General features: G+C 34.9%; 1 protein-coding gene across 27 annotated transcripts in view; it reads left to right on the top strand.

Moving 5' to 3' along the window:
- The window catches only part of TRDN (triadin), a 414,373-nt gene extending 410,826 nt beyond the window's left edge, over window positions 1-3,547 (top strand). For 24 of the 27 annotated variants that reach the window (XM_054686250.1, XM_054686252.1, XM_054686249.1 and 21 more), the window contains 2 exons: window positions 215-253; window positions 2,991-3,547. In XM_054686250.1, the coding sequence (XP_054542225.1) occupies window positions 215-253; window positions 2,991-3,130 (179 nt within the window). In that variant the 3' untranslated portion in view covers window positions 3,131-3,547. The remainder of the gene's footprint in view (window positions 1-214; window positions 254-2,990) is intronic. The other 3 variants (XM_054686243.1, XM_054686242.1, XM_054686238.1) reach the window with 1 other exon arrangement.
- Window positions 3,548-15,259: the final 11,712 nt, after the last annotated feature.

Here is a 15,259-nt window from a genome sequence, read left to right as displayed (position 1 = left end):
TCATGGGTTCCCTTTCTCTCTCTGGCTCTTGCCTATTAAATTTTACAGTGAAAATATGAATAGAATCTGTGTACAAATCTGGAGTATACTATAAAAAGGGTAACTCCTGTTTCTTTCATAGTGTGCTTCTGTTTAGACATTCTCAGTCCCATATATATTTATATAATAGTTGTAAATGTACAAGTTATTTACTTTTATATTTTTTATCCACTAGAAGAAACTGAAGATGTGTCTCCCACAAAGAAGCAGAAAAGTAAGTTTATAATGAGATTAAAAGTAATAAATCATTCTATATTAAAGATGCTACATCTATGTAAAAATGTTAGACTCTCTTAAGACCAGTATTCGAAGAAAAAATTTTTTAGCATAGACATGAAGAATAACATTAAAGTAGGTCATTTATATTTTAAAAAGAAGCGTATCACTTTTGTGTTAGGCAAGAGGCAGATAGTTGGAAGAGTTACAAGTAATGGTTGAAGTGGCATTTATCGCAAATCCTTCTACATATTTCTGATCCTTAGTACTCTGGCTGAATCTATGCTTAAATGTGTCTTACTGCCTGCTTTATAATAGGACAGCTGAAGTAATATGCCAAATTTTTTTATATCAGGTAGCAAAAATGAAGAAATAGGTTTTAGCAATTCAATTGCTTGGAAACTCACTTCTAAGATTCAAGATTCTTTTTGATTTTGCTAGATGTATGGTAGGTTCTAAATATTCAATCTTTGGGATCATTTATTTTAGAATCCAATCAATATTCATGTGCAGTTACAAAATTCAATGCCCAAGTTTCTCATTATTTCGGTTCTTCCAAATTAGACATTTTTGTTCATATGGTAAAGCAATAAATTTTAAATCTGTATTTGCATTAAAGTCATTGCAGAACAGAATAAAGGAAGCAATTTTTGAAATAGGTATAACTGAAGTTTGTGTCACATAATGCTTTTAAAGTAAAGAGCTAGATATTTGTCTGAAGAAATGATGTCTCTTGATTCTCCAGTGCTTTTTGGATGTTTTTGTGCAGGAAATTACTAAAGTGCCCCTTACAATAGCAAATGCCTCCTACTCTGTATTAATAGGTGATTCATTAGACAGATACTGAATGCCTACTATGTTCCAAGTACTTCTTTGGATGCTGGAACTACTGCAGTAGTTAAGACACTTATTATAATCCTTCATATAATAAGGTTGTGAGAAATATAGGGAAATAAGCAGAGTCTTATGATACTTTGAGTAATATTACAAAATCCATAAGAAAAAGAATTATAGGTCAATCTGGACATATTTTCATTTTATATAGCAATGCTTTCCCAATTATTAACCTACTGGTAATAATTTGTGGCTATGTCACGTAAACATTTGAAATCTCATATATTTTAAATAACTATTAAAATATAATTCAATGAGACAGGTGAATTGTATCAATACCAGTTTCCTAGTTGGAATATTGTTCTGTAGTTTTACAATATGTTACCATTGAAGAAAACTAGGTGAAGATATGTGGTATCTTTCTGTATTAACTCTTACAATTACATGTGAGTCTACAATTATTTCAAAGTAAAAATTTTAATTAAAAACAAAACGCAAATACTTTTAGTAAAATGGTGTCAAATATTCTAACCTCAGTTGGGGGATCTATTGCATCAAAATGATATTTGCTATCTTCATCTTACAAAAAGGCAGTTCTATAGCCTGATATACATGAGCCTTTAATTTAAGCTCTAATATTTGCAGTCATAATAATATTTTAATGAGTAGCTTATTCAACATCCATTAAATAAATGTGTCAAAACAGTGTCCAGTTCTGATAAGCAGCTGGAAGGCAGCCTGTCATTGATGGGCCCTTCTACTTTTAGCAATGGATTTCCATTTCTCCTTGTGCAGGGCTGACTTTACTACTGTCCCTCTTGTAGCCTGCCTAACCCCCAAGCTCCCATAACCTCCACAAACTTGAAGAGAGGGAAGTTGTATTATTGCTTCGGTTTGAAGATAGAAGAAAAGAGAAGTCATTCCAGATGAGATGCATTGGAAAAGATAACTAAATTCAAGATTCTTCAAACTATTGTCATCCCTGAAAACCCAGTGACCCATGGAAATGGAATCAGAATACTCCCTGGTTGCTTCTCCAGCTTCCTTTTTTCCTATCCTTTGCTTTATTCTACTTCATAAACCCCTAGTCTCATATGGATTTGGCCATCTTCCTTATCTCCCACACACCACTAGCTTTAATTATCATTTTTCTTTCCTGGCCTTCTGCAAAAATCTATGGCTGGTTGACAGAATGCAAATGGATAGGATAGAAAACACTGGAAGTTTGTAGGCATGCAAGATTGTGAGGAGATGCTAAACTTGCCATCTTTTACCAAAGCTGCTACCTGGGAGCACCGGCTTACTGAGTCCAGAGTCCTTACTTGCACCACACTCCCTTAACTTTCCTGTTTTGCTTTCTACTCAGAGCTGCTACCTGGCTGCTACCTTTGTTGCTCAAAGAGCAACGAAGCCACCTTAGGAAAGCTCTTGCCTCTAAAGTAAGGGCAAATAAAACTTCTAGATGTTGGCACCACCTCTCTGTGACATTATAAAACACACACACACAGTCTGTTGCTTTGCATATTGATAAGCTCATATTTTGAAACCTATGACTATGTCTCTATGATTGCTATGCACATCAACAGATGTCTATATGATCAGAACTTTGACTTTCTCTGCCAGGCCATTTTTATTATCACTTATTAAAGGCTTATTACATACCAGGAAGAATTTTAAGAGCACATGTAACTCATTTAACTGTCATAATATTTCTGTGCGGTTTTCGTTGTTTTGATGTTATACATAAAGACTCCAAGACACAGTGAAGTTTAGTAACTTGCCAACAGCTACGGAGGCTGCTGGCAGAATCTGTGACCTTATCTGCTGCACTGCACTGCCTCACTGTGCTTTTTTGCTCATGTTCTGCATGTTTTAACAAACTGTCATGCTCTGTTCCTTAGGTCCCATCAGTTTCTTCCAGTGTGTCTACTTGGATGGGTACAATGGCTATGGATTTCAGTTTCCTTTCACTCCTGCAGACCGCCCTGGAGAGAGCTCTGGTCAAGCAAATTCTCCAGGACAGAAGCAACAAGGACAGTAAACACACATGTATGACCCTTACAAGTGCTTTAAGATTTTAAAAATGTGATGTTTTGTCCACAATAGTTCAGGCAATTAAGAATATGCAACCCAGAGAATTTCTGTGAAAACATTTTGGTCTTTGGCCTAGTGTGGACGGAAAGGGTGGCCAAATGGATTGAGTGATGAGCAGACATGTTTAAGGGTCTAAGTCTCAAGAATCTGTTATGTGTGTTTGCTGCGGTGGGAGGGGGTGCTTGTATTTATCTTATTTCCAGTCACTATAAGGTTGTACACAAACTAATTTAAAGTTTACTTAATAATGGTATCTTAAAAATAATTGACACAATTGCAAAATGAATTCCTGGCTTCAGTTAGCTATTATTTTTTTAATGACAACATAGACTGTGCTCTAAGTTTAAAAGATGGGGAAGCTTATGGCCGGGCGCGGTGGCTCACGCCTGTAATCCCAGCACTTTGGGAGGCCGAGGCGGGCGGATCACGAGGTCAGGAGATCGAGACCATCCTGGCTAACACGGTGAAACCCCGTCTCTACTAAAAATACAAAAAATTAGCCGGGCGTGGTAGCGGGCGCCTGTAGTCCCAGCTACTCGGGAGGCTGAGGCAGGAGAATGGCGTGAACCCGGGAGGCGGAGCTTGCAGTGAGCCGAGATCGCGCCACTGCACTCCAGCCTGGGCGACAAAGCGAGACTCCGTCTCAAAAAAAAAAAAAAAAAAGATGGGGAAGCTTATATAAAAGTGACTCTTGCATCATATGGGTATCTAAACTTAATTTACCCAATAAGTTGATGCTTAATGATTTTATTTTATTTTTGTCTATTTCTATTTTAGTTGTGGCTTTGCTCTAAGAATGGGTAATAGTTGTACTACAGACTGCTATAAATTTCTTGTGATACTCTTTTAGAGCTCAAAATATCTCTGAGCTTTAGACATGGTAAGATGGAGAGTAAATGCTTGATAAATCTTTAAGATATGTCTTGAATGATAATTAGGACATTCAGTCCAGTGGAAATACACCATTCAATTAGTCAGGTCTGGTGAATCCTTTGTTTAAAATATTAGCAAATGAGATGTGGAATTCTGAAATTTCTCCAGACTGGGTCTTAATAAAAATGTCACCTGGGTGAAATTTTAGATCAATCACTAAATTTGGGTGACAAATATAAAAATATTTTCATTTCACTTTAATACATTCTTTCTGTGAAGTAAAATGTTTTTCTTTCTCATAATGGCAAAATATGAATGCCATCAAAGTTTAAGGAATTCATTTTAGCCTTAAATGCCTTCGTGAGATGTCTTACTTGTATTTTAGGTAACTGGTCATCAGTGCCAATGACATGGATAACAATTTTTAATCTACTCGACAGTGCATCACTGGGAATGACTGTTATGTTTTTGTCATATTCCTGGTAATATAAATACTCGTGTTCTTTACTACATTGTTTTTATCAACTCTAAAAGTCATGCCTCTGTGACCTTTATCATGTTTACAATTGCAACTGAACTTATGACAAATTAACTCAGGAAATAAATTGAGTTATCCTTTCTAGCATTGTAATTATCATCAGCAAGGCCTGAGATAGCTAGAGCCAATACTAGCCAAGTGATTTATTTTCAAGGATTGCCACTAACTATGGTTCTTTAGGACCAAGATATAAAACAGTTTCACTAAAAATCATTAGGCTAGGTATCAGTAATACATTCATTACTAATAATGGATTTTTGGAGACTTTTGTGAAAGAAGTTGGTCTCCGCCAAAAGCTGGTGGACCACATTCACACCACGAAAGCCAGTGTTACATGAACCAGATTAATGACTCTCTTTATGGGGAATGTGGGACATCCTGGAAGCGTATAATTTCAGGAATGACCAGACAATACCATCTTGCAAAGCCCCTTCAGGTGACAATCTAAACTTGTGGGTAGGAGAGTGCATAAAGTTTATTGCTCAACTGCTCCTCCAGCCTGCTGAATTTACTGAGTAAAGAAATAGCAAATATGATAGATGTTTTAGATTTCATAGAACAGAATGGTTTGTCCATTAATTCTTTCATTCAATGACTGTTTGTTGAATGCCTACTCTTTTAGGGCACTGTGTTAGGTGCTGTATTGTATAAGAAAAATATAATAAATTAGATTCCCAGTGCTATTCTGACATAGTGAATGACCTTGAAAAATTTACTAAACATACTATGTTTGTTTCTCCATGAGTAAAATAGGGATATAGGGACAAACAGTCTAATATCTCATAGAAATACCATGGAGACAAATAAAATATTTTAATATAAATATGATATTAAAGTAAATTTCTGAAGTAATACTTTTGGATATGGCACTAATTTTTCCTCTGACTATTTTACTGTTCCTTTCACTCTCAATATAAAAACTATTTGATAAGATAAAACATGATATATTTTATTGTAATTAGAATTTAGACAAATCAGCTATCATGTAAAAATGTTAATAATAATTACGTTTTATCTGATTAAAGTTACAATGATCATAGCACTTTAAAAATATTATCTGAACTGTCATTTGTTTATATATTACCGTCTAATAAAATAGTTATAGATCTTCCAAGTTTGATGCCTTACATTTTAAAAGGAAAAGATAAACGGTTGATTAAGAATCTTTGTCTTTAATGGTTCATTCATAGTTAAAGTTATACTGGCCAGGAATATGTAAGCATTTCATAATTGTTTTAGTTACTTTGCACAATTGGTACACACTACTCCCATTACATCCCTGCTTTTACCCACCCTTCATCCCCTCTTAATAGATAAAGATCTGAAAATAAGAATCGATTTTTCCTGAGGTTTTTGATTTATATTTAGTTTTCCTAAAGCCTGATAAAGCATTATTCAAATGGGGCAAGTGTTTTTTTTTTTTTGTTTCTTTTTTTTTTTTTAATGAACCCTAGCAAAAACACGTGTATGTTGACTCATCCTGGCATATCTTTTCAAAACATTTTAACTTCTTGCAGAAATATTTTAGAAACTGGTATTGTGATACTGTGTATTTTAGAGATTTAACTTGTACCCTTGAGTAATTTTTCTGGAGAAAAAAGCAAAGGAGATAACAAATATTGCTGATAGAAAACTCAGTGACCATATAAGCCAAGTGGCACATACAGAAAATGAAACTAATCCTTAGAGAAACTTGAAAATTTGCCCAAAGTAACTGACTACTTCAAAACCAGGCCTAGAACCTTGATCAGCTAACTCCCAAATGTTCTTCAGTTTTCAGGGTGTTATTACAAATATTGACTTATTTTTCCAGTATCCTCAAATCCATCTTGCAAATTATACTCGGTGATAGACATGTAACCCTCTATGAAAAGACTTGTCTTTTTTCCTACTTGAAAGCTGAAAAGTGCCTTAAGAGTGTGTTGCATTCAATTGCTTTACAGTAAAGAAAATAAATGTCAGAGAGGTTAGGTGGCAGGCCTAGAGGCACATTGTTAGTAAGCAGCAGAACAAATGTGATTGAGAGCTCGAATCTTTTTCTAATCCTATTCATATCCTTCCTGCCCTTTGTAACTCCATATGATATTGTCACCACCATAAAAGCTTCCCTTTGTTACTTGCAAACTAATTAAGAAATAGAAACTCAGCATGACTTCCCAGTAACTGGCCTCCTTGCAACATTTTTTGCCCCACTCCTTTCAGGATTATATCAGCTCTACCCTGTACCTTTCCTTTCCCCCTCATTAATCATATATGTCCATGAAACATTTAGTTATTACTGTAGATGCTTTCCTTTGTGTGTAAAATAAAGACCTTTATTTTCCCAAACTATCCAACTATTGAAAAATCATTAGTCGTTAAAAAAAAATGTGGCCCAAATAACAAGAAAGCAAAAACAACTTTTTTAAATTCAGCTTTTCCGAAGATTCAGGTTAATAAAATAAGAAAGACAAATAATTGTAAAACACACTTGAACTCTAAAGAAGAGCTCAGAATAATTGATGAAGTGAATTATTACATATTAGTATTTGAGTCATACAAGTTCCAGTAAGAAATACATGTTATCAAAGCAATGATAGCAAAAAGAAGGAAATTCTTAGTTTCTCATACAGCCACATCCAGCTCCAGGCCATTTGCCCTCTGCAATATCATCAATTCACTTATGTACGCTTCTTGTTGAACTATTAACATGAGTTAAGTACTCTAACTAAGTCATTAGAACTATTTTTTACCCACCACAGCTCAAATTCTCTTAAATAACAATGGTTGGTCGGTAGAACACTCCATGCCTCTGAATAGCTCTGTCAGGCCAGATGTCTTTTCAGAACAACCGTGCTGTGGTGGAGAGCCCACCAGATGAGGAGTCCACAAACCCAACATCAGACTTTAACTCTAGGAGTAACTCTGGTCGTTTATCTTCTCTGTCCTTCAATACTTCATCTCCAAATGAAAATAAAAGTGCTACAGCAGCAAAAGGACTTTCATCTTTGGCAAGGAATATTATGGAAATGTACCTTGTAAAGTGATACTATTGCTAAGATCTTTCAAATTTCCTTCCAGTTTTGTTATTAAATGATCCAAATGCAACCTGCATTTTAGACCTAGTGTTGCCAAGTGGAATTAGCCAAAGCAGCGAATAAAAATCAGAGCTACACGAACCAAATACAAAAATGGGAACATTACACTGACAAAAACAATTTTGCACTTAAAAAATTTAGTTTTGTGTCATTTTCACAGAGTTGCTATAAATCAGTGACAGCAGAATATCCTTCAACCCACTGAATCAGAACACATGGACCATGTAAGAGGCCTGTGGAAAAGTGATACTCTGAATGAGAGCTGAGACGGAAAAGTGACTCATGTACCCCAAGACACCGCCAAGGGTTGAGCACTCACTAAAATGTCTGAAGGTATTCCAGCAATCTAAGTTAGTGAAGGTAGTGTTAAAATAAATACTAAAGGAAGCATCTCAAAACATTAAAACATTTAGTGTATGGTGTTTGCTTAGGAAAAAAACATCTCTCACTCTCTCTCTCTCTCTCTCTCTCACTCTGTGTGTGTGTGTGTGTGTGTGTGTCTCAGTGCACTCACACACACAACTCTGAGAAACCATTTAATATATTTGATGCAAACATGGGCACAGATGAACTTATCTAAATGGATGATCTGAATGGAAGGTGCATTCTTCGCAAAGGAAGCAATGCTTTATAGAAAAGGGAAACACAACTGCATTCTAGCAATTTTGAGGAACAATGTAGCTAGCAAACAAATTACTTTCATCTTTGGAACATACATGTATCAAAGAATATTTTTAAAATTAGGAATATATTAACTTTATTCAAAATCAAAATGGTATTATAAGAGGACATGGAAAGTGTCCTTTCACCTCATCTCTGTTGCCTCACTTTCCCATTCACTCCTATACTTTCTACAGCTAAGCACATTTATAGGGTCTCATGAAAATACAAATGGAAACAAAAATATATTCTTATTGTTTATTTTTCTTACACAAATGTTACATATTACAAGCATTATTCAGTGCCTTCTTTTCTTAACAATGTATCCTAGATTATTTGTATACAGGTATATACAAAGTTTTCTCATTTATACCAATAGACATAGATACAGATATAGATAGATCTTATACCCACAGTATAGTGCACACATCTCAAGTGTAGAGCCAGATACATCTATGAAATCACAACTGAAATCAAAATGTGGGACATTAACAGCACCCCAGAAGCCTCATTCATGCTTCACATGGTCAATACCCTCAGGGGAACCACTGTTATGATTTCTATCATTGAAGAACTGTTTCAATTGTTTTGACTTTCGTATGAATGAAATAGTAAATTACATCTTTTTTGTACCCAGTTTCTTTTCTCAACATTACACCTTTGAGACTCATTCATTTTGTTACATGTAGAAGTAATTTTTTTTCTTTTTCATTGTCTTATATTACCCATGTATGCATATACCAACAAATTTATTTATACATTCCACTATGTGTGGTAATTCACACTGTCTCAGGTTTTTGTCTATTAAAAATAACACTGCTTTAAACAGTCTGGTTAGTGCCTTTTACTGCGTTTATGTGTGTGCAGAGTAGGGGAGGACATTATACACATGAGTAGAATTACTGGCTTATCGAGTATGAGAATGTTCATCTTTAGTAGATAATATCAAACAATTTTCTAACTGCTTGATATGGTTTGGATGTTTTGTCCCCTCCAAATCTCATGTTGAAATGTGACCTCCAGTGTTGGAGGTGGGCTTAGTGGGAGGTGTTTGGGTCTTGGGGGCGGATCCCTTATGAATGGCTTGGTGCTATCCTCACAATAATGAGTGAATTCTCACTCTTAGTTCACACTAGATCTGGTTGTTTAAAAGACCCCGGTGCCCCCTCCCTCCCTCTCTTGCTCACTCTGTCACCATGTGACACACCTGTTCCCCTTTGCCTTCCACCATGATTGGAAGCTTCCTGGGCCTCACCAGAAGCTACGCAGATGCTGGTGCCATGCTTGTACAGCCTACAGAACTGTGAGCCAAATAAACCTATTTTCTTTATAAATTCCTCAGTCTCAGGTATTCCTTTATAGCAATGCAAATGGACTGATACATTGGTTGTACCAATGTATACTCTACTGACTGAGTATAAGTGTTCCAGCTGCTCCAGATCCTTGCCAACACTTGCTATTATAAGTTTTGTTAATTTTAACTTCTGGTGGGTATGAAGTGGAACATCACTGATCTTATAAATTGGATTTTCCTGATGACTAGTGATACTGAGACACTTGTGTTATGTTTATTGATTATTTGGATATCCTCTTTTATGTAGACTCTGATTAAGCTTTTTGGACTTCTGTTAATTAGATTTTTGTCTTTTTAAAAATACAGTCATGGGCCTTTAATGATGAGAATACATTCTAAGAAATGAGTCATTTGTTGATTGTGTCGTTGTGTAAACATCACAGAATGTACTACTTACAGGAATCCAGATGGTATAGCCTACTATACACCTAGGCTATGTGATATGGCCTATTTTTCCCAGGCTACAAACCTGAACAGCATATTACTGTACTGAATACTGTAGGCAATTGTAACACAATGGAAAGTATGTGATATGGTTTGGTTGTGTCCCCACCCAAATCTCATCTTGAATCGTAGCTCCTATAATTCCTTCGTGTTGTGGGAAGGACCCAGTGGGAGATAATTGAATCATGGGGGCTGTTTCCCCCCATACTATTCTTATGGTATAGAATAAGTCTCATGAGAACTGATGGTTTTATAAGGGGAAACCCCTTTCCCTTGGCACTCATTCTTTTCTCTTGTCTGCTGCCATGTGACACGTGTCTTTTCCCTTCCACCATGATTGTGAGGCCTCCCGAGCCATCTGGAACTGTGAGTCCATTAAACCTCTTTCTTTTGTAAATTGCCCAGTTCTCGAGTATGTCTTTATCAGCAGTGTGAAAATGAACCAACACAGTATGTATGTATCTAAACATATCCGAGCACAGACAAGGTATATTAAAATACACCATTAAAATCTTATGAGACCACAATTGTATATGAAGTCTATCATTGACTAAAATATTGTTATGTGGTACATGACTGCATAGGAATTTTTAATATATTTTCATTACAAGTCTTTAATTAGCTATATGTGTTATAAATGTGTTCTCTTACTCTGTGGCTTGTAACTTTACTCTCTTAAATCCATCTTTATCAAAAACTTAAATTTTAAAGTAGCCCAATTTATCTTTTCCTTTATAAATAGTGCTTATTAAGCCCAACTTAAGAAATTCTTACTTATCTTTATGCCATAAAGATATTTTCCTCTATGAACTTACAGAAACTTTGTTTTACCTTTCACATTTAGGTCTACAATCTGGGTAGGATTCATCTTATGTATATAAGGTGAAGTAGAAAAAGTCGACTTTTTCTATATGAATATACAGATAATTCAGCACCATTTACTCAAAAGACAATTTTTTTCCACTATGTTGTAAGGGTTCCTTCATTGTAAAAGAGATAAATGTTATATGTGTGAGTCCGCTTCTCAATTTTCTTTTCAGTTCCATTGGTCTATTTGCCTATCCATGTGGCAATACCACATGGGTTAATTATGGTAACATAGTAAATGTTAATAACAGTAGTGTTACTCATCCCAATTTGGCTTCTTCATAATGGTTTTCATTGTCGTTTATTTTTTAATATTCTTTCTTGCACATTGTTTTTTACTTCATTGATATTTGCATTTATACGTATAAAAATAAACTTTGTCATTTTCCCTGCCTTCCTAAAATAAATGATTAGATTATTCATTCTTATTCTTAATTCTTTTTCAGCATCTGCATTGAAGTGTATATGGTGTGTGTGTGTGTGTATATATATATATAATATTTTACTCTAAAGTCTGCCTTAGCATTTAACACATTTTATGTCACATTTTGTTATCATAAAATTTAAAATATTTTCTCATTTTCATTGTTGTTTTTTTTTTTTTTTGGTTTCATGGGTTACTTAAAGCGTATTGCTGAATTACAAACAATTTTTAATTTGCTAGCTCTTTTTTCTGTTTGACTTCTAGCTTAATTCCATTACATATTTTCAATTCTTTGAGATATGCTGATGCATTCTTTATGGCCCAGAATATGATTAATTTAAAAATAAGTGCTGTATACTCCTTGACTGATTAATAAAATATCTGCATTACAAGGAATCTATTTCTATTATTTGGTTTTGATCCTTTTTCTTTCCTGCGTTTGGTCTTATTTCATACATTACTTTTTAAAATCGTGAAACATTGTAGAGGCCCTGGTTGCAGAATATTTAATTTTTTTCTGGCAGATATATAGACCATGAGCAGATTGCTTTGATACAGTTGAATTTGAGATTCTAGCTGTATTAGGGCTAGTTTATTTCCCAGCCTTAGAGCAGTTACTCCTAGGGTATTGCCTTTCTGTGTTCTCAATGAAAGCTGGGTTGTTGACCAGGTCATCTCCACTCTAATGAGACCTGAACTTCATTCTGTATTACTACAGATTGCTGAATGCTGTGCTCCAATCTTTAGCCTCCTAGATTATCCACTTTATTTGATTTCTTGTGTCTTACCCTACATATGGAAGATTGGGAGTAAGCAAATGCCTTTGAGAACAAATTGCATGGTAAATGTGTTCTCCAGAGAATTGCATTCTCTGTAGTCTTGAACCCTTGAGTTTCGACCACCTTGGCTGCCAGAACTCCAACTTCTGTCTTGCCAGCCCATAGAGGCCACTGAAAGATTTAGCTTGGCCTCCATTCCTCATTACATAACTTGTCAAATCCCTCCAATGTACAAAACAGATGAATATGGAACTCACCACAGTATATTTCCTTTCTTCTCTAGAATTTTGGACTCTTGATTCTTGGCTACTATACTTGATTTTTGATTCCTTGAAATGGATTGTTTTTTCCAACTAGCTTTAGTAATTGTTTTCAGCAAGAGGATTAGTTTGATAAAATTACTGCATCATGCTTGTAAGTAAAAATGGTTCTCATATTTTGTTTACAATTGTATAGGATTTCGATGTATGGATATACCATCATTTATTGAACTAGTCCTTAATTATACAGACTCTTAGGTCATTTTCAATTATTTTGCTGTTATTGACAATGTTGCAGTGAATAACCTTGGACACTATCACATGTATACACACACACACACACACACACACACACACACAAATATATAAGGCCAAACTCACTGAAGGGGCATTTTCAATTAAAAAATATATGCATTTGTAATTTTATAAGCTGTGATCATTTGCCAATAGCATCCCCAGTTATTGCTCCTTTTAAGGGCCCAGAGTTGCTCACAGCAGTTAGCATTCTGATGAGGTTTTCTCCCTCTGTGAATGAATGTTCACTGTTGGATTTTGAGATCTTCCAATCTAGGGTCCTGCCACATTCTGTAATTCTGAACACTGTTTGCGACTGCCCATGTAGGTTTCATTGGTCTCATTTATTTTGGCTGCGAATATATATATAGTTTTGACTCTGTGTTTTGCTTCCAAGTTTTGGTGAAGATACATGCTTTTGGATCATTTTTTGTTTGTTTTGTTTTCTTTGTTGTTTCATGTAGTTTCCAGAAAGTGTCAACATTTAGAATTCCACAGCTGGCATATTTCCATTAAAATGAGAAATACGTTCATTTAAAAGATTAAATTGAATATTTTAATAACTGGAAATTTGACAACTATAAATGGCAGTAATACCAGTCTAGTGATAAGTTTTTGCATGACTGAAACAAAATATATTGCACAAGCTTTTATAAATATAAATGTTTGTTTCTTTTAAAATAAAGTTTTGAGGTTGAAGAAATTATCCTTTTTTTGAAGAATATGGAGGAATTTTAATCTGTAATATTTACTTACATAAATGTAAGACTACTAGGCAAAGATTTTCTAGTAGGTCATTTTGAATAACAGGAAATCTGATGTCTGCTTTCAGAGCTCTGGAAATAACGCTAATTTTTAATCTCATCACGAGCCCCATAAAACATACTTTAAAGAAATCAAAAGGTCGTGATTCACACCATTAACACCCTCAGCTTTACAATTGTACCCTTGATGTGAAAGAGTCTTTAGTTCTTCTTAGTTCAAAAGAATCTTTGCCGAAAGTCTATAAAAATTTTCATTCACATCTCATTTTATTTAGTTTTGTTAGAGTTTGCAAGTCCTTGTCTAGTGAGGAGGAAATTTATCATATGCCTATGTAAAGTGACTTAGCTAGCGCCTAGGACAAGATGGCTCAATGCCTGTAATCCCAGCTCTTTGGCAGGCCAGGGCAGGAGGACTGCTTGAGCCAAGGAGTTGAAGACCAGCCTGGGCAACGTAGGGGAAATCCGTCTCTACAATAAATAAATAAATAAATAAATAGCCAGGCACGGTGGCCCACCCTTGTGATCCAAGCTTCTCAGAAAGCTGTGGTGGGAGGATCGCTTGAGCCCAGGAGTTCGAGGCTGTAGTGAGCTATGATCGCACCACTGCACTCCAGCCTGAGCAACAGAACGAGAGTCTCAAAATAATAAAATAAAATAAATGACTTAGCTAGACTGCTTAGCTCTGCTAAAAGCTGTTAAATACAAAAAGACTTAAAATAACTTCACTTCATGGTGTTGATATCCATTTTACTGAAATTTGCTTTTGGAAGCCCAGTTACAGAATGTTTTTTTTTTCATCATTAACTACAAATCATTATGTGGCTGAGGGGGAACTGGTGATTTCTGTTTGCCTCACTAGTGGTTTCCTATCACTTTTTACTATAGCATAATGCTAAAACGGAGTAAAAATAGAACATATGTAATGTTATAATTGTTACGAGCTCATTTTGAGGAATAGTATAGAAATTGTACTTTATATCTTGTGTAAAGTGGTCACAAGTAACATTTAATGTGAAATAAACTTATCTACTACAGAAAATAGGACTGCAACAAAGTATGCTTTCTGTAATTTCAGTGGTACTACTTTTAGTCAAGAATTGGGCAGTTTGGGGAAATAGAGAAAATAATCTCGAAACACACTGAAAGATTTTTATTGTTCGGTTAACAGAACAATTCCTAGATATACAAAGATGTTCTTAAAATAAAACTCTAACCAGATTAGAATAAAGATGTCAGGATCTTTTGGTAGATTAACTACTAGGATACAGACAGCCCTCAATTCATAACTTTTCAACTTTACAATGTGTGAAACCATCACAATCTTGATGCAATACACAGTATTCAATACATTACAATAATTCAATACATTACATGCTGGGTTTGGTGAATGAGATTAATTTTTAAAAGTAAAAAATTAAAGAAATTACATGACAGATTCAATATTTTATTATAAAATAGACTTTGTGTTAGATGGTTTTGCCCACTGTAGGCTAATGTGTCATGAGCACATGTTAGGTAAGCCATGATGTTCCGTAGGTCAGGTGTATTAAATACATTTTTGACTTATATTTACTGGGTTTACCAACATGCAAACCCACTGTAAATTGAGAAGCATCTGTATATTAGTAATCAAATTGATAATTAAAGCTCCCGACTAATAGTTAACAAGGAGATAGATGCTAGTATTTATGGAACATCAATTTAATAAATGGCAAAAATGAGTACCTTTTGTTTTCTTTCAG

This window comes from Pan troglodytes, chromosome 5 (assembly GCF_028858775.2).
Source record: "Pan troglodytes isolate AG18354 chromosome 5, NHGRI_mPanTro3-v2.0_pri, whole genome shotgun sequence".
Taxonomy (NCBI): Eukaryota; Metazoa; Chordata; class Mammalia; order Primates; family Hominidae; genus Pan; species Pan troglodytes.
This window is presented reverse-complemented; position numbering and strand designations above follow the sequence as displayed.